General features: G+C 43.9%; 1 protein-coding gene across 14 annotated transcripts in view; it reads right to left on the minus strand.

Moving 5' to 3' along the window:
* The window catches only part of APBB2 (amyloid beta precursor protein binding family B member 2), a 111,548-nt gene that overhangs the window by 36,176 nt on the left and 49,356 nt on the right, over positions 1 to 26,016 (minus strand). For 6 of the 14 annotated variants that reach the window (XM_039325286.1, XM_039325284.1, XM_039325283.1 and 3 more), the window contains 5 exons: positions 24,753 to 25,580; positions 11,720 to 11,928; positions 8,303 to 8,365; positions 7,795 to 7,880; positions 4,861 to 4,921 (listed from right to left, as the gene is read on the minus strand). In XM_039325286.1, the coding sequence (XP_039181220.1) occupies positions 4,861 to 4,921; positions 7,795 to 7,880; positions 8,303 to 8,365; positions 11,720 to 11,928; positions 24,753 to 25,580 (1,247 nt within the window). The remainder of the gene's footprint in view (positions 1 to 4,860; positions 4,922 to 7,794; positions 7,881 to 8,302; positions 8,366 to 11,719; positions 11,929 to 24,752; positions 25,581 to 26,016) is intronic. The other 8 variants (XM_039325288.1, XM_039325285.1, XM_039325294.1 and 5 more) reach the window with 3 other exon arrangements.

A 26,016-nucleotide genomic window follows, 5' to 3' on the forward strand; every position in this document is an offset into this window, starting at 1 on the left:
AGTTTCTGGCCCATGATTAATGCAAAATTAATGTTTATTTTTAAAGGCACAGCAATGTTAATTCTTATCTAATTCTTAATTCTTCTTTAATGTTACTGCCACCCTGTGACTCTCTCATTAGCAACTCCAAAAAAATCAAGGGGGGGATGCATTTTACTTTGAGAGCATCCTACAAGCTTTGGAATAGGATGTAGCTGTAAATACTTGCCATTAAAAAAAACAAAAGTAACAAGAGCAACCTTGAATATTTTCAAAGTCCAGAATGCCTAAAAGACAACTGATGATCAACCCTTGGGAGGTTCCCAAACCAGCTGGAAAAAAAAAATTGGAAGGTGTGTGTAGGTACGATAATACTGGATTTAAATCAGTGGTTAAAAGCATTCAGTTTCTGGCCCATGATTAATGCAAGATTAATGTTTATTTTTAAAGGCACAGCAATGTTAAGTCTTATCTAATTCTTAATTCTTCTTTAATGCTACTGCCACCCTGTGACTCTCTCATTAGCAACTCCAAAAAAATCAAGGGGGGGATGCATTTTACTTTGAGAGCATCCTACAAGCTTTGGAATAGGATGTAGCTGTAAATACTTGCCATTAAAAAAAACAAAAGTAACAAGAGCAACCTTGAATATTTTCAAAGTCCAGAATGCCTAAAAGACAACTGATGATCAACCCTTGGGAGGTTCCCAAACCAGCTGGAAAAAAAAAATTGGAAGGTGTGTGTAGGTACGATAATACTGGATTTAAATCAGTGGTTAAAAGCATTCAGTTTCTGGCCCATGATTAATGCAAGATTAATGTTTATTTTTAAAGGCACAGCAATGTTAATTCTTATCTAATTCTTAATTCTTCTTTAATGCTACTGCCACCCTGTGACTCTCTCATTAGCAACTCCAAAAAAATCAAGGGGGGGATGCATTTTACTTTGAGAGCATCCTACAAGCTTTGGAATAGGATGTAGCTGTAAATACTTGCCATTAAAAAAAACAAAAGTAACAAGAGCAACCTTGAATATTTTCAAAGTCCAGAATGCCTAAAAGACAACTGATGATCAACCCTTGGGAGGTTCCCAAACCAGCTGGAAAAAAAAAATTTGGAAGGTGTGTGTAGGTACGATAATACTGGATTTAAATCAGTGGTTAAAAGCATTCAGTTTCTGGCCCATGATTAATGCAAGATTAATGTTTATTTTTAAAGGCACAGCAATGTTAATTCTTATCTAATTCTTAATTCTTCTTTAATGCTACTGCCACCCTGTGACTCTCTCATTAGCAACTCCAAAAAAATCAAGGGGGGGATGCATTTTACTTTGAGAGCATCCTACAAGCTTTGGAATAGGATGTAGCTGTAAATACTTGCCATTAAAAAAAACAAAAGTAACAAGAGCAACCTTGAATATTTTCAAAGTCCAGAATGCCTAAAAGACAACTGATGATCAACCCTTGGTAGGTTCCCAAACCAGCTGGAAAAAAAAAATTTGGAAGGTGTGTGTAGGTACGATAATACTGGATTTAAATCAGTGGTTAAAAGCATTCAGTTTCTGGCCCATGATTAATGCAAGATTAATGTTTATTTTTAAAGGCACAGCAATGTTAATTCTTATTTAATTCTTAATTCTTCTTTTAACGCTACTGCCACCCTGTGACTCTCTCCCTGAACTGCAGCCCATTAGTAACTCCAAAAAATCAAGGTGGGGGGGGGGGATTCATTTTAATTTGAGAGCATCCTACAAGCTTTGGGATAGGATGTAGCTGTAAATACTTGCCATTAAAAAAAAAAAAAAGTAAAGAGAGCAAGTTTGAATATTTTCAAAGTCCAGAATGCCTAAAAGACAACTGATGATCAACCCTTGGGAGATTCCCAAACCGGCTGAAAAAAAAAAAGCTTAAGTAAATTGGGGTGGCTGAGTTTTAATTTCAAATAACAGTCAGCAGTTAACAAGTTTGCATATTTCAAATTAATTAATGTGCAAGGATTCATCTCTTAAATCCCTGGTCCTCTCTGTGCCCCCCCTCCAGGGTAGAACAGCTCAACCATTATCACTAAGGCACCTCTGGAGATAAAGAGATAAACCTCTGATAACTAATTTATTTATTTAGACAATTTATATAGCTCCCTACTGCTCACTGATTTCCTTTTTTTAAATTTAAATTTTTATTTAGTACAAAGAAAAAAAAAGGATTCAAAACACTGAACATGGTAAATCGTCTTTGACTGACATCTCAGTCCATATTGTACATTATTTACATATAATATACCTATATACAACTGTACATTTCTAGTCTCTATCTCAGTTTATCTTTACTGTGACCTCCTTTTTTCTGTCCCTCCATCTGTAAAATTTATTCCATATTTGATAAAATTCTGTTCCTGATTTTTTAATCTTTTTGTTATCCTATCTCAGTGGTTCTCAACCTGTGGGTCGGGACCCCATTTGGGGTCGAACGACCATTTCACGGGGGTCACCAAACAACGCAGTCCGCCATTCCCCCCCCTTTTCCTTAGCTGTGCTACTCCCTTTTATTCTATTGGCTTTTGAAAGCCAATAGAATAGACTCTCTTGAATAGAGTCTAATTCTATTGGCTTTCAAAAGCCAATAGGAATTGTCCAGGTTGTCTCTGCCCTGCTGAACCGGCCAAAAGTCCCATTCTGCAAACAGTGCTGCACCAGTTGAGTAGTCCTCGACTTACAACCAGTTGAGTAGTCCTCGACTTACGACCGGTTGGGGGTCGCAGCATTAAAAAGGTTGAGAACCACTGTCCTATCTAGTTCTGCGCAATACATAATTTTCTTTATTAGTGCTTCCCCACTCGGTACTTCCATTGCTTTCCACTTTTGAGCAAATAGTATCCTTGCTGCTGTGCAGTGATCCACTTAACAACTGGGGTAAGAAAAGTCCTAAAATGGGCCAAAACTCCCTTCAACAAATGTCTCACGTAACTGTATAAATTTTGAGCCCAATTGTCATCCTAAGCTGAGAACTACCTGTAATTATATTTATGACTTTCCTCTGAAAGCAGAACCAATAGTGAGAAATGCTCTTTTATACGATTTACTTCTTTGCAAATCAGTATTTCCCCCCACACACACACACACACACACTATTTCAATTAAAGCAACACTTCTTTTCCTGTAGCTTTTATCTATTTTTCACTCCTGCAAAGATTAGTTTCTGAAGAGACAATAGTGTATCATTTCTGGTAGAAACGTGAAAGCTAAATGAGAAATGAATTTTTCTCTTTCCATACGGGATATTTTGTTATACAGAGATTTTTTTTTCCCCTCTGTCAAACTTTTAAGGTGTCACATTAAGATAAAATATCTTCATTATTTTTTTTTCCCATTGCTGGTGGCCGTAAATATCTAGCATCCTGCATTTAGGTTAGCGTTCATTTCAGAATGGATATTAGCAATAATGTAAGATGGATTGAGTGTAAACTGGACTGTCTCTGGGCCCATTTTTTTTTACTTCTGCATTGTTTCCTTGCTTTCTTGAAAGGTTTTCGGCCAGATTGTGGGAGAATCCCACTTGCCCTGCAGGAGACGTTCTTGTAATGTGATCATCACCAAAAGGGAAAAAAAAAGATGACATCTTAAAGAATAGTTAAATAGTAAAATAAATGTCTGCTCAAAAGAATAATATTTTTTTAAAAAAAATAATAATTAAAAAAAACAAAAAGAAAAAAAGGAACCAGTGTTTCATTTAAAAGTCTTTCAATTTATTCTGGTCATGCCAAAAAAAAAAAAAAAAAAACCTCGAAGAAGTCCTGCAAAAACTAGTTTCGGATCCCACACAAATTAATTAAAATACATTAACCTGTTATTCAGCCTTGCTAGATATAGAATGTGATAGCCTCATGAGCTGCATAAATACACTAAATAATAATAATAATAATAATAATAATAATAATAATAATAATAATAATGATGATGATGTTGGAAGGGACCTTGGAGGTCATCTAGTCCAATCCCCTGCTCAGGCAGGAAACCCTATACCATTTCAGACAAATGGCTGTCCAGTCTCTTCTTAAAAACTTCCAGTGTTGGAGCATTCACTGCTCTGGAGGCAAGTGGTTCCACTGGTTAATTGTTCTACTCCATAAAAAAAAATACTGAATAACAGAATAAAAGAGCTGGAAGGAACCTTGGAGGTCATCTAGTCCAATCCCCTACTCAGGCAGGAAACCCTATGCCATTTCAGACAAATGGCTGTCCAATTTCTTCTTAAAAGCCTCCAGTGTTGGAGCACCCACAACTTCTAGTCGCAAGCTGTTCCACTGGTTAATTGTTCTCACTGTCAGGAAGTTTCTCCTTAGTTCCAGGTTGCTTCTCTCCTTGATGAGTTTCCACCCGTTGCTTCTTGTCCTGCCTTCAGGGGCTTTAGAGAATAGTTTGACTCCCTCTACTTTGGGGCAGCCCCTGAGATACTGGAAGACTGCTGTCATGTCACCCCTGGTCCTTCTTTTCATTAGGTTAGACATACCTAATTGGGTATGTAACAACGGCATTACAAAAAACAACTTAGGACCAGATGATCATAGTTATGATCCATGCGACATCTCCACGGTCACATGATCAAAATTCCTGGCAAATGACTCCTATTTATGACTGTCGCAGTGTCCCAGGGAGTCACGCGATCCCCTTCGGCGACCTTTTGACAAGAAAAGTCAATGGGGAGCAAGGCAAATCTGTTTAACAACCGTGCCACTAACTTAACCCCTGCAGTGATTCCCCCTGGCAAGAACGGTCGTAAAGCAGGGCAAAACTTTGCCAAACAGCTGCCTCGCTTAGCCAGGGAAACGCGGGTGGGCTCAATTTGTGCTCGTTCAGTTGAGGACGACGTGTGTTTTGCTTACTGACCTTAGCTTCCGGATCGCTGTTGACGCTACCGGGATCGGGTTCGTCACACTGCGGAGGATTTCTGTTGAATTAAAAAAAAAGAAAAGGAGAATCTTCTGTTAGATTAGACCAGTGGTTCTCAACCTTTTTAATGCCGCGACCCCTAACCGGTCGTAAGTCAAGGACTACTCAACCGGTCGTAAGTCGAGGACTACTCAACTGGTGCAGCACCGTTTGCAGACTGGGACTTTGGGCGGGCTCAGCAGGGCAGAGACAGCCTGGACAATTCCTATTGGCTTTTGAAAGCCAATAGAATTAGACTCTATTCAAGAGAGTCTATTCTATTGGCTTTCAAAAGCCAATGGAATAAAAGGGAGTAGCACAGCTAAGGAAAAGGGGGGGGAAATGGCGGCCTGCGTTGTTTGGCGACCCCCGTGAAATGGTCGTTCGACCCCAAATGGGGTCCTGACCCACAGGTTGAGAACCACTGGATTAGACCAAGCTTCCAATAGACATCGACAAAGTCAAAGAAATTCCAAATCACACCAAGGGACACCAAAGGGAGGGGAATGTTTTAAATCGGACACAGGTGGTTCCAAAATGCTGGACAGACAGTCCCAGAAAGATGCTGGCAGTACATTTCAGGATCTTTGGATGTGGTCCGGCACCACATTAGACAGCCCACCGCAGCGTAACGGAAATAGGATTGCGCGTTTTGTATTGAGCCGTAAGAATGCAATAAAAAAAAATTAACGGCCGATACAGCCGTCCGATAGGACACAGGACTTGGTTCGAGATAATTCGTCCTGACCTCTGTAACTGACAAGGTTAAACAACAACAACAGCAACAACGCACAGCTGAAAACTAAAGGAAAATGAAAAATTAAGCAAAGAGAAATCTCCACAGCCTGAATAATACTAATACTACTACTAATAATAATAATGGCCAGTACATTAAAAAAATAGCTGGGAAAGCAGATAATAACAAGACCTGGCAATGGCTAAGAGCAGGAAAATTGAAGAGATCGAGGGACTAATTCTGGCTGCACAAGACCAAGCCTTAAGGACAAATGCATATAAAGTCAAAATTGACAGTAAGTGCCGCCTATGCAAAGAAGCTGAAGAAACAGTGGACCATCTGGTAAGCTGCTGCAAGAAGATTGCACAGACTGACTACAAGCAGCGGCATGACAAAGTAGCAACAATGGTGCATTGGAAGATCTGCAAAAAATATCATTTGCCTGTAAGCAAAAACTGGTGGGATCATAAAATAGAGAAAGTCATAGAAAATGATAAAATTAAACTGCTCTGGGACTTCAGAATTCAAACAGACAAGCACCTGCAACATAACACCCCAGACTTAACAATTGTCGATAAGAAAGACAAAAAAGTCTGGATAGTGGACGTGGCAGTGCCTGGAGACAGCAGAATAGAAGAGAAAGAACTGGAGAAGATAACAAAATACAAAGACCTACAAATAGAAATAGAAAGATTGTGGCAAAAGCAAGCAAGGGTAGTACCAATAGTCATAGGCTCCTTGGGTGCAATCCCAAAACAACTGGAGCACCACTTGAACACCATTGGCATTGACAAATTCGCTATTAGTCAATTGCAAAAGGCGGCCTTATTAGGAACTGCTTCCATCCTGCGACGATATCTGTAATACCATCAAACATCCACATCTGCCTATCCCAGGTCCTGGGTAAGGACTCGATAGGTAGACAAAATGCCAAATCCAGTCTGAACATCTGGCTGACTGTGCGATGATCCATAATAATAATATGCCCATCCCAGGTCCTTGGTAAGGACTCAATAGATAGACAAAATTGCCAAATCCAGTCTGAACATCTGGCTGACTGTGCAATGATCAATAATAATAGTAATTCCTTTCCTTCTTTCTAACACTCCTTTGTGGAAATGAACAGATCTGTGGTAAAAAATGGGCAGCCAATAAATTTGATAGATAGATAAATAAATAAAAATAATCATCCTCAAATTCAGGTAGTCTTCAGCTAACAACTGCAATGGAACCTGGCCATTACAGTCTTAAGTCCCCCCCCTCCCGTGAACTTTGCTTGTTGGAAGACAGGTGGGGAGGTTGCAAATGGTGATCACATCACACACACACACACACACACACACACACACACACACAGAGGATGCTGCAACTGTTATAATTACATGCTGGGTTGCCAAGCGCCCACATCCTGATCCTGTAACCCTGGGCACACGGTAAAGGTTGTAAGTTTGAGGACCAGTTGCAAATAATGTTTTTTTTTCCATCACAACTTTGAACGGTGCGCTAAACAAATGATTGCAAGCCGAGCGCTACTTGTGCAAGCAAAGGAATTTCTGTAGGAGAGGAAGAGGCGGAATCTGGGGTTGGAGTCAAAAGAGGAATCAGCCTGGAATCATTACATTGCCGTAAGTGGTCTATGTCGGAGGTCCCCAACCTGTGGGCCACAGCCCCACTACAGGTCTGGGGCCTATTTGCAACTGGGCTGCGCGAGTGGCTGGCTGATGCGGGTACGTGCATGTGCACAGCCCCACTCACGCGAGAGTCGTGGGCGCTCGGGGCCTCACTCGTGCAAGCATCACAGGGGCTCTCGGCCCCCACGTGCGTCTCAGGTGCTTGCAGCGTCATGGGGGCTCTCGGCCCCATTTGAGCAACGGGTGCTCCTGCACACGGAAGCGCACGTTCAAGCGCCTACCCCTCCCACAAAACCATCCCCTCTTTCCCCCCCCTTGCCCCCTCCCCAGGAAGGTTGGGGAACTCTGGTTTAAGTCCAACCCCCTTTGAATTCTGTTGACTTTTATCCAGCACCAATTTAGCGCTGTCAGTTGACCAGATTCTTTGAGCACTACATCGTCGTACGTGGGGCGCAACGCGGTGGTCCCGGTTTTTCACCCCTGACTATCTTGCCACCTTCTCCACCAACACCCCCTCTTTCTCACCTGAGCTTCAGGGAAGCGTATCGTAAAGTAGCCCCTTCAAACTCTTTCAAACTGGGGTCTGGGTTCACGGTGGCTGCGTGAAGGTCCTGCGGGAGGATGAAAAACAGCGTGTTAAGCCTGCTTGACCCAGAGCACCTCTCCCTTCTTAAAGAGGGGCGGAAAACATATATATATACTCGGCAGACACAAGCATGCATGCGTTGTTCACAGCACAATTGTTAAGGGCAAGCACGTGTGGATGACAAATGAGCAAATTCAGGCTGTGTGGGGGGGGGAACCCGTTTTTTGGAGGGATCCAACCTGGCTTGGCAAAGCTCACATTCATTTGGCTGATTTGTTATCATGAGTGATATTTGGAGGGGAGGGGGAGAGAGAACAGCCCACACAGCTACAGCCATGCAAAATGCAAATCATAATTTATTTTTTTTACCCCCCCCCCCAAAAAAAAAGAAAAAGAAGCTGAAATGAGTATCAAAAGCTCTTTGAAAAAATCTGACCGGATACTTGCCTTCCAAATGTCACTATTAATCTTTGCCCCGTTCAGCACCGCAAAATCACTCCAGGGCTGTTTCTAGATATATGTATATATATACATATATATGTATATATTCACACAGGAAGAAGCATATTGATTTTTTTTAAAAAAAAAATAGATAAACAAACAGGAGGGGCACGGAAAGAGAGGAAGGGGGGAGGGAAAAAAAACACAGAAACACCTTTGTTAGCACCGATATTTAAAGGCCAGGTTAGGGAACATAACACCTCAAATTGCACGGAGATGTAATTTACGGGCAAAGCAGAGCTGGCTCAAAGCGGGAGGCCCGAACAACTGTGCACAACCCCAGGTAAACAACACAAAACACAATGCACTGCCCACTCTCTGTGGCTGTAGTTACTGGTAGGCCAAAAGAATGGTTAAGTGTCGCGATCAAATGTTTAGCCAACACATTTTTACAGAGGTGAATCCAAAGCTGGTTGCCTAGCTTGGCCCTCTCTGACCCAGTCCCAATATAATGATATTTGGAAGTGGGGGGGGGGGGTAAAGCAAATGTTGCCAAAGGTTATTTTGCAGACCGCTTGTAAATCAGGGAACGTACCAGGAGACTCCTTTATACGGAGTAGGTTTTCCTTTGCTGTCAATCCCTACACATGGTGTAACGCAGTGGTGTCGAACCTGTGGCACGGGTTCCAGAGGCGGCACTCAGAGCCCTCTCTGTGGACACGCACGCCGTCGTCCCAGTCCTGGGCCTTCAGCTGGGTTTTATAAAACCTTTTCGCTTTAGACCTCCGCCACCATGTGCAAAAAAGGTTCAATCAGTCAATTTCAACTTCTCCTGGGAAAAAAAAGTTCTTGCAAAGTTGGAATTGATTGATTGAACTTTTTAGTCCCACCCAGTCTGCCGTTATCACCGCAGCCACGCCCAACCAATGGGCCACGCCGACCTAATGGGCCACACCCAGCCAATGGGCCACACCCACCCGGCACCCGACGATGCGTAAGTGGGTTTTGGGTTGCAGTTTGGCCACTCGGTCTCTATAAGGTTCGCCATCACTGGTGTAACGTAACTGAATTTTCTTGTCTTTCTTTTTTTAGCCATAATGGCCTTTAAAAAAAAAAAAAAGCAGGGCTTTAGGATAATCATGGTCTCTTGTTCACTACTTCAGCCCTGGTGAAATGGCCTTCATCGCCATGGATGGGGATTGTGTGATGTAGATATGTCCAGCATAGGGCTGACTATGGGGTCCCTTGGTGCTCTTCAAGCCGGGCGCTTTTCTTGCAGGCGTTTCATGAGCTATCTAGATAATGTTATCAGTGCTACAAGGGAGTGGGGCTTGTGGACCAGAGAAGGAGGGAGGGAGGGAGGGAGGGAGGGAGGGAGGGAGGGAGGGAGGGAGGATGATGATGATGATGATGTTACCTAGTTGGGTCACAAAACATCCGCAAGAAAACCACCAAGCTCAGAGAGCACCAACGACCAAGCTTTGCTTGTTGCGTCTTTTCTGGCACTATACCTAATTTTAAAAAGTTCCGGTTTAAAATCTGCATGTTCTCCCAACATCTTTTCGAGCCAGGTATGTATTTTTTCCCAATAGTTCTTTACTTTGTCGCAGGTCCACCAAACAGGATAATACGCGCCTGACTTATGCGTACATTTCCAACATCTATCTGACATGTTTACTGCAGGCCACTTTAGCTGACTGTGTTCAGCAGGTCAGCGGTTCAAATCTCACCAGCTCAAGGTTGACTCAGCCTTCCATCCTTCCAGGGTAGGTAAAATGAGGACCCAGATTGTTGGGGGCAATGTAAATATATATATACATTGCTTACTGGTGTACACCGCTTAGAGAGTGCTTGCACTTAAAGCGGTATATAAGTCTCATAAATAAATAAATAAATAAATTTTTGCAAGTCCTGCGGGTGGCAAGTGCCATCGGTGGGACATTTCATATCAGCTTTCTTTGTAGGAAGTTGACATTGTCAATGGACAGTTTCTTTCCCATACATTCTGCCGTTTTTCTAATTCTATATTGGATCCAAATTTTTTCGCCGATCTTATCCTTGTTTCTTTAACTTGTTCGCTTTTCCATTTTCAAAGTGAACAGCAACTGACTCCTATTTATGACCACTGTCCCAGGATCGTGTGAACTCTTTTTGCGACCTTGGGACAAGCAAAATAAACGGGGAAGCCAGATTCACTTAACAACTGTGTTACTAAGTTAGTGATTCGCTCAGCCACCGTTAGGTGATATTAAATGGGGTAAAACTCACTTAACAAACGTCTCACTTAACAACAGAAACTTTAGCCTCAGTTCTGGTTGTAATTTGAGGACTGCCTGTATTTTAAGTAATTAAAATGATGTAAAACAATTAAAAGCTATTATTAGGTGTTGATTATGGTGGGAGAAAATTGGAGGAGAAAGTTGTGCTGGATATGTTCGCGGCCTCGTGTCACTGGCAAAAAGTAATAATGGCGGGATCGAAATAAATAAAATATATATATCAGCAAACAGTCTGGAATCCCATCAGATCGAGGGAGGCGGTGAATAAACCCCATTAATTAAGAAAGCTATACATTTCATACATTGTCTGATAAAAAAAAATCGTGAAGGTGACAATATGTGGTTGCAATAATTCGCAACCTAACAAGGAGTCGTAACGGGGCAATAGCTCCTATTGTGGATCTTCTGAAGATAAATGGCATTGTACACCGATGTTCTGTGATTTATTAAGTATTATGTTTTGTGAATATTCTTTTATTGATCACAGATATTTGTTAGATAATAGGGGTAATTTCTAATACTACCGATTTTATCCGTGCAAAAACCCAGCATGCATCAAGGGGAAAAAGGCAATCACTTGAGGGATATTGACAGTTGATGGGTTTGCCTTAATTAATAATAATAATAATAATAATAATAATAATAATAATAGTAATATTAGTAGTAGTAACGACAACAACAATAATAATAATAATAGGAAGACTGTGGCAAAAGCAAGTAAGGTTATACCAATAGTAATAGGCACTTTGGGTGCAATCCTAAAACAACTGGAGCACCACTTGAACACCATCGGCATTGACAAATCTGCCATTAGTCAATTGCAAAAGGCAGCCTTACTAGGAACTGCTTCCATCCTGCGATGAGATCTATAATACCATCAAACATCCACATCTGCCTATCCCGGGTCCTGGGTAAGGACTCGATAGGTAGACACAAATGCCAAATCCAGTCTGAACATCTGGCTGACTGTGTTGATGATCCTCAATAATAACAATAATAAAGTTGGAAGGGACCTTGGAGGTCATCTAGTCCAACCCCCTGTCTAAAATAAACTTATGGAATTGTTTGTTTTTCTTTTAAAAAAAATGTCATATTCATTTAAAACATGGTTTACTCTCCGATTGTAGGAGGCATTCAACCTTACCTCCGTTTCTGGACTAGGCGAGGAGGTGAGAGAACTCAAGGAACCGTTCCTTGATCCCTGAAGATCCGTGGGCGCCGAGATGGGGCGCTCCCATTGGGTGGTCCCTGTGGGTATGTGCCAGTAATAGACCCCCGCTATATCGCTGATCTTCTTCCAACCCGGTGGGAGGTCAGGATCGGACTGGAATGAGTGGTCGCTCCAAATATCTGCTGGGAAGAAGAATCCACCAAAAAAAAGTCTCTTTTAACTGCGAAGGTTCAAGAAATTGGGGGGTAGGGGAAAGCATCTAATACAGTGGTTTTCTCAACCTGTGGGTCGGGACCCCATTTGGCGTCGAACGACTATTTCACGGGGGTCGCCAAACAACGCAGTCCGCCATTTTTCCCCCCTTTTCCTTAGCTGTGCTACTCCCTTTTATTCTATTGGCTTTCGAAAGCCAATAGAATAGACTCTCTTGAACAGAGTCTAATTCTATTGGCTTTCAAAAGCCAATAGGAATAGTCCAGGCTGTCTCTGCCCTGCTGAGCCCGCCAAAAGTCCCATTCTGCAAACGGTGCTGCACCAGTTGAGTAGTCCTCGACTTACGACCGGTTGAGTAGTCCTCGACTTACAAGCGGTTGGGGGTCGCGGCATTAAAAAGGTTGAGAATCGCTGGTCTAATACTTGCAAAATGACCATTGTCTATGCAGATTCTCAACCATCCGGGTCAAGGTTGTCCCAAAAGCACTCCCTTGAAAGGCAACTGGACTTTTTTTTTTTCTTGAAGAAGTTTCGCTTCCCATCCTAGAAGCTTCTTCCGTTTCGGACTGAACGGCGGAGGCTGGAAAGATTTACATTCCTTGCAGTCATCTGGTCGTTAGTACGGCTGAACTTCCCGCCGTTCCAAGAAGGCTCCAAACACCCGTTTGCACTACTCAGGTGACCCTTGAGGGCAGAGGTAAACCTCCAAGGGGTCTCCACGGCTCTCCGAAAGAGCGCGAACGTCCAGAGGACTGCGAGGGATAGAAATCCTTCCCTCCTCCGCCATTCGGTCAGAACGGAAGAAGCTTCTCGGATGAGTAGCGAAACGCCTTCGAGGGAAAGCAAAGTCCAGCTGCCTTTCGCAAAAGCATCTTGGTCGCAAAATGACCATCCTGTCAGCAAAGCAAGGCTCACCGTTTCCGAAATGTTTCTTCAGCTAATCAGAAAAAGGTGAGCAAAAAAAAAAAAAAAGCAAGTCGGAGCAGGAACAACTTTCGACTTCCCGCTGCCTTTCCCAATGAGTTCGTTTCTTCGTGGGAAGCTGGCAGGGAGCATTGGGAATTATAGTCACGTACATGACCACGGTCAAGCACGATGCTGCAGTTGCACTGAAGCATCCACACTTTTGCCAAATTTCAACGCGCTCTGAATTTTGGACGCATTCTGTACAATAGTACCTACGTTATTGGGCACCCAACTTCCAAATAAGTTCCATCAATTTAGAAACAGCAAGGAAAGGCTAATTCAAGAATGGGAGAGCTCTGTCTAAAACGACCGGGCTGTTTGAAACTAATTTGCCCAATGAAGTTATAATAATAATAACAACAACAACAACAACAACAATAATAATGTAGACAAAATGCCAAATCCAGTCTGAACATCTGGCTGACTGTGCGATGATCCATAATAAAGTTGGAAGGGACCTTGGAGGTCATCAAGTCCAACCCCCTGCTCAGGCAGGTAACCCTACACCATTTCGGACAAATGGCTGTCCAGTCTCTTCTTAAAAACTTCCAGTGTTGGAGCATTCACTGCTTCTGGAGGCAGGTTGTTCCACTGGTTAATTGTTCTAACTGTCAGGAAGTTTCTCCTTAGTTCTATCTAGGTTGCTTCTCTTCTTGCTTAGTTTCCATCCGTTGCTTCTTGTTCTGCCTTCAGGTGCTTTGGAGAATAGCTTGACTCCCTCTTCTTTGTGGCAGCCCCTGAGATACTGGAACACTGCTATTATGTCCCCCCACGTCCTTCTCTTCGTTAAACTAGACATCCCCAATTCCAGCAATTGTTCCTTATATATTTTAGCCTCCAGTCCCCTGATCATCTTTGTTGCTCTTCTCTGTACTCTTTCTAGATTTTCAACATCTTTTTTATAATTGAAAAGTTTTATAAAAATTACAGTATACACCCCAAAACCCACCCACCCTAAACCCTCCCCTCTCCTTCCCCCACTTCCCAGAGCTGAGTACAGGGTTACAAATATAATAATCAAACTCTAACTAACATTAACCAACTATATAAATAACCAAGTCCGTAATGCGCTTTAACTCCCCTTTAACATAAATATAAACAAATTAAAAATAAACATAATAATATAAACAAGTCGATATTATTAAACAATACAATATCCAAATTGTTAAACAATACTAATACTAAAAATAATAATAAAACTAATAAAAATTTAACTATAATAAACTAATAATAATAATAATACTCTAAAATTTACACATAAACTAAATGTAACTTTTTAGTCCAGTGGTTCTCAATCTTTTTAATGCCGCGACCCCTAACCGGTCGTAAGTCGAGGACTACCCAACCGGTCGTAAGTCGAGGACTACCCAACCGGTCGTAAGTCGAGGACTTTCCCTGCTCGGGAGCGCCGCGCATGCGTGGTGCCGCCCCCTGTGCCGGCCGAAGCGTAGCTGGCAAGCGGCAGAGATGGAGCAGGCCGACCACCGGCTGGGCCGCCAGCTGGCCCAGCCCAAGGGAGGTAAGGCACCCGCCGGGCCCCATGCGTGCCAGCAACCCTCCCTGCGCCCACCGGCCTCCCACCTCTGGCCCTCTTTTCCTTACATTTTTAGTAGTTGCTCAGCAGGGAGGGGTGGAAGCTTCCAGACAGCTCGCCTTCGCTGCAGACGACTTGCAGCACCGTTTGCAGAAGGGGACTTTTGGCGGGCTCAGCAGGGCAGAGACAGCCTGGACAATTCCTATTGGCTTTGAAAGCCAATAGAATTAGACTCTATTCAAGAGAGTCTATTCTATTGGCTTTCAAAAGCCAATAGAATAAAAGGGAGGAGCACAGCTAAGGAAAAGGGGGGGGAAATGGCGGACTGCGTTGTTTGGCGACCCCCGTGAAATGGTCGTTCGACCCCAAATGGGGTCCCGACCCACAGGTTGAGAACCACTGATTTAGTCCCATATTTATTCTGAATATAATCTATCCATCTTCTCCAGACCGAAATGTATCTTTCTTGTAATTTCAACATATTTTTTACTGGTGCTAGGCACTCCCAGTTGTGTGACGCACAAGAGATATGGCAATAATTTGGTCCCTTAATATCGTAAAAAAACTAGCTATGGAGCCAGGAAAATGAATCAGTGCAATTCCAGCTCAGATAACAAAACCCTGTGAAGGCAAAAATTATACAAAGCTGCTCATAATGGGTGATTTTTCCTCCCCCCCCCATATCAAGCAACTGAACAAAGATGAAAGGAACACAGCAATAATTGTTCACGGTTTACAGCCTGGCACACCAGAAACAAATTAGAAATTCAATTTCTTTCACTTGGAAATAAAATGCAAAACAAGTGTCCCGGCTAAGCCAGAAAAAAAAAAACAGTGTAAATGAAACTAATAAAAGGCAACGTGGAAATGAAAGCAACTTCGCCATTACAGTCACAAACCTTTCCAATTCTCCCCCCCCAAAAAAGACAAAATGTATCTGGGAGACTCTGGCTAAGGGCAATGCCAACTTATTGAATCAAAATGAGGACGGATTCCTTCGATTTGCAGGTCGTCCTCAACTTACGACCGCAACGTTTCCGTTGCTAAGTGAGACATTTGGTGTTCAGTCAATTTTGCCCCACTTTATGACTTTCCTTGCCCCAGTTGTTAAGTGAATCACTGCAATCGTTAAGTTGTGAAGTGAGCACCCACATACACATAACAAATAAATATTAAATACTGTCCATCTTAAATATATAATGGAAGGAGGATGCTTTATTACCCATTCGGCTAATTAAAGCCACAGTTGCTGACAAATGGAAGTGGGACCAAGTAGGGCCTGATGGATGGACAAATATATTCGCTCTGATTTACGGAAGTAAAAAAAAAAAATGTACAAATCCATTAGGACTGGCCCATCTCCCCCCCTCTCTCCCAATCCGTTCCAACTTCACGTTTAGTTATTGCTGATGACAAATCATATTTCACGCAGTAGCCTTCAATAATACCCAAAGACAATATACATTCCAAGTGAGGTTCCCAAGCTCTTAAAGCAGTGTTTCTCAACCTCAACCCATCCATCAGAATACAGCTGGAAGGGACCTTGGAGGTCTTCTAGTCCCACCCCCTGCTCCAGCAGCAGACTGTGGTGGCGAACCTATGGCACGGGTGCCAGAGGCGGCACTCAGAGCCCTCTCTGTGGGCACGCGCGCCGTCGTCCCAGTCCTAGGCCTTCAGCTGGGTTTTATAAAACCTTTTCGCTTTAGGCCTCCGCTGCTGTGTGCAAAAAAAAAAAAAGGTTCAATCAGTCAATTTGAACTTCTTGCGGGGAAAAAAAAAAGATCTCGCAAACTTGGAATTGATTGATTGAACTTTTTAGTCCCGCCCAGTCTGCCGTTACCACCACAGCCACGCCCACCCAATGAGCCACACCCACCCAATGGGCTACACCCACCCGGCACCCGACGATGCATAAGTGGGTTTTGGGTTGCAGTTTGGGCACTCGGTCTCTAAAAGGTTCACCATCACTGTCCTAAGTGGAATTTTCCTCCAATGGGATTTTCCCATGTATTTTACCAGGAAAGATAGATAGGGCAGGCTAGAAAAGTCAGTGCCCTCCTAACCATACCCAAGCACTCCGAGTTTGTTGGCAATGTCCATTTTGCTCTATGAGTTCATGGTGACGTAACCCTAACCCTAAGACTTAGAGAATGGAATGGAATGGAATGGAGTGGAGTGGAATAAATATTGGAATATGGAATGGAATGGAATAAATATTGGAATATGGAATAGAATAGAATAGAATAGAATAGAATAGAATAGAATAGAATAGAATAGAATAGAATAGAATAGAATAGAATAGAATATATTGAACAGAACAGAACAGAATAGAATAAAAAATATGAAGTGGAGTGGAGTGGAATGAAATAGAATAGAATAGAATAGAATAGTATAGAATAGAATAGAATAGAATAGAATAGAATAGAATAGAATAGAATAGAGTTGGAAGGGACCATGGAGGTCATCTAGTCCAACCCCCTGTTCAGGCAGGAAAGCCAAATGATTCTCCAGCCTCTTTTTAAAAGCCTCCAGTGATGGAGCACCCACAACTTCTGAAAGCAAAGCCCTTCCACTGGTTAATTGCCCCCACTGATAGTAAGTTTCTCCATAATTCTATCTTAACTTATCCGGATAGCCTTTCTCCAGCGGCAAACTTTGGTATTTTAATGAAGGAAATATGATATTTGACCCGCAAGGTGACACAGAATTTAATTAAGGATGCCAGTATAATTCAACAAACGTCGGTAGGTTTTCACTGAAGGAGACAGTCTGAAATTTCATCCGAAGCACGGCACTGTCCCAGGGCGCAATTAGATTAGCTATTCAACCCGAAATAACGACATCTTTTCTCATTAATAATAAAATACCTCTAAACACATGAATTCTCTGTGACTATATATAAATATGATTGCAGCTGAACAAAAATCCATCGCTGATTTATAGGTCGACTTTTCCTTAACTGGGTTATACCAAGGCTGACAAATGGAACAGGTGATTAATCCAGATTGTGCCAACTGTCGTCTCGGTAAAAATAATAATAATAAAAGAATAATTCCCCGTTACTTATCGAAGCCATCCGACGGATCTACCAACTAAACGCCGAGCACTTCAAAACTAATCTTCCATGATATGGCGGAGCGACTTTGTCCGGCTTCAAGCTGAAAAGCTTGGGAAGACCAGACTCCGTTGATTTAGGATGATTTAAGAAAAGGAGGCAAGGGGAAGCGATGTGTGACATGCGTAAAAAACGGATTGGCCTGTACATCAATATCAATCTGCTCGTAGCACAATTGTACAGATTATTTAGCCTTGCGGTACAGAGAGGGCTACTTTTCAACTTCTTCTGAAATCAAAGCTAGAGATGTTTTTCCAAAATAGCGTCTCTCCGCATTAGATAAGACAAGGATCCTATGTAGTGTTCATACTTACCTCTGCTAGGGGGTCCTCGGCCGTTCAGTCTCGCCTGATCTGCTGTCGGCATCCTTTGAGTCCGTTCCACGCGTGTTCCAACATCTTCACGGTTGCTTGTGTTCCCCACTCAGCTAAGACCGCCAGTTAAGTAGGGTGTGTGTGTGTGGTGTCAAGATCCTTCCGCTCCCTACATTGCCATTTATTTAATTAGCCTAAGGTGGAATGACATTGGAAGCGGGAGACCCTAGAGTCATCGGAGAGCAGTCTGCAAGCTGGCCGCGTGAAAACGCAACGTGGCGGAGGCAGAAATGGCCACCTTTCCTGACACACCAAGAAGGAATGCCAACGATGTACCTGTGTACCCGCGAGGCATTTGTTAGGAAACCAATTTGGATTGCCAGAGCTTTTCTGACTTGACTGGCTGCAACGTGACGCCTTTTTGACCGATCTAAAACATCACGGTTGCATCGTCTCAGCCACCAGCCACATCCAAAACTTGCCACTCATTTTTAAACACATGTTAAAATCTCTCTCTCTCTCTCTCTCTCTCTCTCTCTCTCTCTCTCTCTCCCATATATGCTCCTCGAAGCACGAAGCCGAAAACACCAGCCTGAAGATGACGAATGGGACTTCGTCGAAACATCGCCAAGACACTTCCAATTTGATGCGGAAGAAAACCCGAATAACCAAAGACCTACATACAAACACCCGCGAAAACCTCAGAAAACACACACACACACACATATATATATGGTGAATAATGTCTGTAAAAATATGACTCCTGGGTATATTCATGGTATAAAATAAATAACTTACGACCACCAGGAGGATCCAAAGAACCAACATTGAGAGAGTGAGTAAGAATGCTCGGAAGGAGTGATAGAGGAGGGCTGAGTGCAGACGTCAAAGAAACAATTAGAACACAAATTAACTGGCCAGGACCGATGACGCGGTCTAGGAGCCGGGTGCAAGTGTTAGCTAACCTTATTTAAGGTGTTTCCATTAACTGGCTTTTAACCCTGACGATGTTGGAAGTTTCCAACGAAAGCTCAGTTTATATATATGTTCGATAACCTTTATCGCAAAGGTTCACTTCCCAAAAGCCAAAAATAAAAAATAAATTCTGTACAAGGCTGCAGCCTTCAACTCCCCGAAGATACATTGCAATAATGGCACAATTGATTTAGTGAAACGGTTCTATTAGGAGAAGCACTGCCTTCTCCAAGTCCCTCCTCCTTGCTTTGATCAATAATTTAAGTCACGCCAAGAGCCATGTCAGCCAAAATGACTTGGGAAACTGCTGCAACAACAACAACAAAAATACAGCCGAATTTGAAATCAAATTAAAGTCTGCATGAGACATTATTTTAAAAATCAATTACGGGTATCTTACTTCGGATGCTGGGCCTCCAGATCGTTGGTTTTTTGTTTTTTTTTAGCTGTCAAATGTAGATGAACCAATAAAAATGTGGTTTTTAAGGAATCGGCATTTCGTACTTACAAAAGACCGGAGGAAACCCAGTCCTTGGCAAGTGGAAGACTTGTGGACTTCAACCCCCAGAATTCCCTGGCTGGCTGAGGAATTCTGGGAGTTGAAGTCCCACAAGTCTTCAAGTTGCAATCTGATAGAGCAGGGGTAGGCAACCTTGGCTCTTTTATGACTCGTGGACTTCAGCTCCCAGAATTCCTGAGCCAGCCACGCTGAGGGGAAAGGGAGAGGTTTCCAAGCTGAGCCAGGCTGGCTCAGGAATTCTGGGAGTTGAAGTCCACGAGTCATCAAGCGGCCTAGGCCTAGGCCAGATGTAGGCAACCTTGGCTCTTTTATGACTCGTGGACTTCCACTCCCAGAATTCCTGAGCCAGCCACCCTGAGGGGAAAGGGAGAGGTTTCCAAGCTAAGCCAGGCTGGCTCAGGAATTCTGGGAGTTGAAGTCCACCAGTCATAAAAGAGCCAAGGTTGCCTACCCCATGATAGACAAAATGTATGTCCAATATTGTGGCCTATTATTTCTTCGAATTTCCATTTGACAATGATGTCATAGTTGGTTCCAAACTATATGCTCTTCATATGGCAAGTGTCCCGAACACAGTGAAACACCTTTTCCATTCCTAACCTATATTATTCTCGGAATGCGGGTGATTTAACTGATTTTACCACAGAATTCCAAGAAATTCTGAAATTTCTAAGAAAACTTAATAAGCTGTGTGAGTGATTACGGATGGTGAAATTATTTGCCTGGCATCAACACTCTTGGGTTGTAACCTGTCTAGAACCTCTGTAACCTCAAAACCCAACAGAAACAAAAAACTAGATGCCTGTAATGATCTAGTCGTTCATAACAACAAGAATCTTATCGTTAACAACAACAATCATCCCTCCAGGACAGCTGGGTCAAGGGAAAGAACCGCCCCCCCCCAAAGGAATGAAGACCCCAAATCCAGAATTTCAGATCAGAGGTGCAAAACGTCCGATTTAGACTTTCTAAAGATGTTCAAACATAGAGCAGATTGTCTCCAGAAAATCCTGGAGGTCGTAAAATGAGGCAAAATTCACTTTAACCGCCATCTCGCTTAGCAACAGAAATTTTGGGCTCAACTGTTAAGGTGTACCGTATATTCTGGCGTATAGGGTGACCCGGCGTATAAGACGACCCCCGAGTTCGACGCCGAGTCGCATGCCTAGAAAGTCGTCTTATATGCCAGAAACTACCGGTATTTCCGGCGTATAAGATGATCGACGCCGAGTCGCATGCCTAGAAAGTCATCTTATACGCCGGAAACTATGTTATTTCCGGCGTATAAGATGATCGACGCCGAGTCGCATGCCTAGAAAGTCATCTTATACGCCAGAAACTACCGGTATTTCCGGCGTATAAGATGATCGACGCCGAGTCGTATGCCTAGAAAGTCATCTTATACGCCAGAAACTACCGGTATTTCCGGCGTATAAGACAATCGACGCCGAGTTGCATGCCTAGAAAGTTGTCTTATATGCCGGAAACTATGTTATTTCCGGCGTATAAGACGATCGACGCCGAGTCGCATGCCTCGAAAGTTGTCTTATACGCCGGAAACTATGTTATTTCCGACGTATAAGACGATCGACGCCGAGTTGCATGCCTAGAAAGTCGTCTTATACGCCAGAAACTACCTTATTTCCGGCGTATAAGACGACTCGGCGTATAAGACGACCCCCGGGTTCGGCGCCTGTTTCAACGCTCTCAAAAGTCGTCTTATACGCCGGAATATACGGTAAGTTGAGGGTCACCTGTATTAGAAATAATCTTCCACAGATCACCGTTTACACTAAAGAAGCATCTGAATTGTGCAAGACTACAAAATGGTGGATCGTGAACGTATTCCTGGCTGTTCCCTCAGAGTGCCGTTTATTACAACTCAGGTGCAACAACAAGCAGAGGTCTACTGTATAGTCTCTCTCTCTCTCTCTACACCTCTCGGCCCTATCAAAAATCAAAATTTATTACTTTCGACAGACTAATGGAACGCAGCCTGCAAACATGGTATTTTGGACGAGACCGACAAATCGGATCTTCTCCCATCAATTTTATTCATGGAGAAAAAATGCGTTCAGTCTTTCCTTCATGTATGTCTCCCTTGTGTGGTAATTTGCTCCTAAGACCATCCAGAAACCAGTTTTAACTTTCCCGAACACTAAATTTATAGATTTTTGCCTAGTGGCTTGTTTAAATTCAAGCCTTCCCCCGTCTTGCTATATTTTTAAAATATCCACTGGGGAGCATAGATCAAGCCCGCCGTTTTGGCAGGAACGGTCCCGCTAGTCCAGAGAGAAAGTGCTGAAGCATCTCTTTATCAGGCCAAATTCACTCTTCTTTCAATGACTTATTTCCTAGGCTGAAAAAACGGTGGCTTTTTAAGGGCCTTTTTTTCTTTCTTTCTTTTTTTAAAGGGAGGTCTGAATTAAATTATGTCTGTTTCTTCCCGTACCATTTCCTGCTTGGTAAACAGGGACTTGGGCAAACGCCAGATGCCACCTCAGGGATTTTGGAGGAGGAGTTGAATCGTTAAAGGAGCAGGGGAAAAGGTCTAGAAATTAGCCAGAGAAGCTACTCCAGAGAAACGCAAGAGAGAGTAGAATAGAATAGAGCTGGAAGGGACCTTAGAGGTCTTCTAGTCCAGCCCCCCTATACCAGTGATGGCGAACCTTTTAGAGACTGAGTGCCCAAACTGCAACCCAAAACCCTCTTATGCATCGTCGGGTGCCGGGTGGGTGTAGCCCATTGGGTGGGCGTGGCCCATTGGATGAGCGTGGCTGCAGTGGTAACGGCAGACCGGGTGGGACTAAAAAGTTCAATCAATCAATTCCAACTTTGCAAGATCTATTTTTTTCTTGTGAGAAGTTGAAATTGACTGATTGAGGCCGAAAGCGAAAAGGTTTTATAAAACCCAGCTGAAGGCCTAGGACTGGGGCGACGGCGCGCGTGCCCACAGAGAGGATTCTGAGTGCCGCCTCTGGCACCCATGCCATAGGTTCGCCACCACTGCCCTATACCATTTCGGACAAGTAAGTGACTGTCCAGTCTCTTCTTAAAAGCCTCCAGTGATGGAGCACCCACAACTTCTGGAGGCAAGCTGTTCCTGTTGTGATTCCTCGCCAGCCAGTGGACCCGGCAGCTGAATCTGGGGAATCAGAGGAGGAGGAGGAGGAGAAGAAGGAGGAGGGGCCTGGAGTGACATCAGAGTCAGAGGAAGGCTCTGAGGAGCTCTAAGACTTACAGTCTGATGAGGAGCCTGGCCCCTCTACTCGCGCTCAGACTGAGACACAGCTGTGCTGGGAGCCTGAGTTGGACAGTGATGAAGAACAGCTGGGACAAATCCAGGATGCATGAAAACGCCGACAAAGAGAGTAGGACAGAGGAATGCAATGGGGCGGCTCCAAAGGCAAAGGAGAAGGCATTAAGGAGACACGCCTTGGCTGCATAATAAAAGGGAAGGTATGGGAGGTGCTGGTTGCCTAAGGCAACCGTTCATGTTGAGGAATTGAGTCTCTGTGAACTGTGTTTGTTTGCCTTGGACATGGACTCACTTCTGCGAATAATAAAAGGGGATTGCTTTTTTCCTGCGGTTCCAGCCTGCTTGTTGGAAGAAGGGTTTCTCCTTGTGAGTTTAACAAGGACTCACGTAAGCTGGGACAGAACTGTTCCACCCTTTGTCTGGCATACAATAAGGACTCCTGCCTTGGGCAGGGGGCTAGACTAGAAGACCTCCAAGGCCCCTCCCAGCTCTACGACTCCATAATCAAGACTCGTCTGAGCCCTAGAGCCAACAAGCGCAAAAAAGGACTTCCAAAAGGTAGACTTCTGATCTGTCCACCTGTCAACATGAAACAAGCCGTACAGCAAAGTCTCCATGAAGCCAAGCTAAGTCTGGCCAATGTTCAAGGTTAATGTTCCAAGTGCCACGGTGCCGCCCGTGGATCAATTGGACCCATCAGGTTGAGAACGTGGCCTCTTTTAATGGCTTGACGGTCTTTCCGGGATTTCAGGATCTTTTTATGGCTTTTGACGAATTGATCGGAGGGCGATTAAAAAAAAACAAAAGGAAAAGCATCACAAATCTGCTAGGAATTTGGTTGGCCTCCTGGTACGCAGTTAAACAGAGAGGACCACGTAAGAACTTCAATCTCTGTAGGCAAGGCCAGAGCAGACCTGCTGTAGAGCTGGACAACGGTGGCTACTTTTTTTCACGCTACAGTTCAGCGTTCGTTTAGTGACCGTTCAAAAATGCGACTTACCACTGTTTTTCAGAGTGACGACCTTTGCAAAGATCCCCATGATTGTGGGATCAAAAATCGGATGCTTGGCAACTGGTTCATATTTATGACGGTCGCAGCGTCCACGGGGGGGGGGGATGTAATCCCCTTTTGTGACCAGGTTCACTTAACGACCGGGCGACTAGCTTAACAACTGCAGTGATTCGCTTAACAAACTGCGGCAAGGAAGGTGACGGTAAAATGGGGCAAAATTCCCTTAACAATGCTTTCACTTAGCCACCGAAATATTGGGCTCAGTTGCCGTCGTAAGTCAAGGACTGCCTGTATTTTAATCACTAGCCACATCACTGGGCTGATCTTCCTGTTTGTGGGCCATTCAGAAAGCAGATGGCCCAAATAAAACATAATGAAGGTAATCCTTGACTTAACAAACAGTTGTTTAATTGTTTAAAACAAAAAACAAAAAAATCCCACCACTAATCTACAGTATTCTACTCTATTCTATCCCATCCCATCCCACTCCACTCCGTATTCTATTCCATTCCATTCCACTCTATTCCATTCCATTCCGTTCCATTTTCTATTCCATTTTCTGTTTTGTTGTTGTTATTCTGTTCTGTTCCGTTCCATCCCATCCTATCCCACTCCACTCCATATTCTATTCGATTCCATTCCACTCTATTCCGTTCCATTTTCTATTCCATTTTCTGTTCTGTTGTTCTGTTCTGTTCTGTTCCGTTCCATCCCATCCTATCCCACTCCACTCCATATTCTATTCCATTCCATTCCACTCTATTCCGTTCCATTTTCTATTCCATTTTCTGTTCTGTTGTTCTGTTCTGTTCCGTTCCATCCCATCCTATCCCACTCCACTCCATATTCTATTCCATTCCATTCCACTCTGTTTCACTCACTCCATTCCGTTCCACTCCATTCCACTTTCTACTCCATTTTCTGTACTGTTGTTCTATTCTGTTCTATTCTCTATTCTAAGCTGATGGCGTGCTTTACTCCGCCCTTCAGCTCTGTCTGCTCTTCTCCTTCACACTTCTCCTTACACTTAGGTACATCGTCTTTCTTGCCTCACCTGTCTCTACCTGGGTCCAAAGCACCTCAAGGAAGCATCCTTACCTGTTTCCTCCGGGGAACTCAGAGAAGCACTGTCTTGAGACAAGGTGGTCCAGCTAGAGTCCTCATCACTCGGAGCCAGGTTCTGAATCCTGTGTAGTGCACAATCTGTCTTGGCGCCAGTTTTAGGGTGATCCTTTTTCGTCTCCGGGCTGGAAGAGACGGCTGCTGTTGGCCCATCTTCAGGACTCGCTGCCTTGTCTTGCTTTGGAGGCAAGGGATCGCCGTTCGCCACAACCACGGATGCTTGGCTATTGCACTGTGAAGGCAATTTCTCCTCCGCCGCCACCACCTGGCTCTCGCCATTATTCTGCTCCACCTCCCTGGCTGATGTCTCAAGATCTGCATAGTAGTTTAGGAAGCTCTTAGTTCTTCGGTGTTGGGCGGGCAGGATTTCGCCGCCGGAAGAGTCCTGTTGACTTGGTTCCTTCCCCTCCAACTTCTCAGAAGTTATGTTTAGACCGGCGGTCACCGACGGAGCGGCCAGGTTTTTATTGGGGTCCTGCTGTCCTTGTTCTGCCGCTTTCCTAAGCTGGTTTTCTCCGTTTTTCACCAGCTTTATGTTGGAGGAATTGCTACCCAGCAAAGGTTGGGCTGCGGGGTCGGAAAGACCCATGGCTGTCTGAATGTTGGTCAGGGCGTATTTTTTTCTGCATTTGGGAGGGGTGCTGTGCTTGACCTCCGTGTGCTTGATTTCGGCATTCAGCAGTTCGTTGTGAGAGGAGCGCAGCTGAAGGGTGTTGGGGGGAGTGGCGGGCCCATTCCGGTTCACAACGTCTGTCGTGCCGTTGCTTGCCATAAACCCCGCCAAGGTTTCCACACCGGAATCAACTAGAGAGAAGGAACACAAAGGCGGGTGAGACATACAAAGTCTGCAACGACCTGGTGCAGATCACAACCTGTGCCAAAGCCTCAAGAGCAGTGGTTCTCAACCTGTGGGTCGGGACCCCATTTGGGTCGAACGACCATTTTGCGGGGGTTGCCAAACAACGCAGTCCGCCATTTTTTCCCCCTTTTCCTTAGCTGTGCTACTCCCTTTTATTCTATTGGCTTTTGAAAGCCAATAGAATAGACTCTCTTGAATAGAGTCTAATTCTCTTGGCTTTCAAAAGCCAATAGGAATTGTCCAGGCTGTCTCTGCCCTGCTGAGCCCGCCAAAAGTCCCATTCTGCAAACGGTGCTGCACCAGTTGAGTAGTCCTCGACTTACGACCGGTTGAGTAGTCCTCGACTTACGACCGGTTGGGGGTCGCAGCATTAAAAAGGTT

This window comes from Crotalus tigris, unplaced genomic scaffold (assembly GCF_016545835.1).
Source record: "Crotalus tigris isolate CLP2741 ecotype Arizona unplaced genomic scaffold, ASM1654583v1 scf7180000024321.1087588, whole genome shotgun sequence".
NCBI classification, from domain to species: Eukaryota; Metazoa; Chordata; class Lepidosauria; order Squamata; family Viperidae; genus Crotalus; species Crotalus tigris.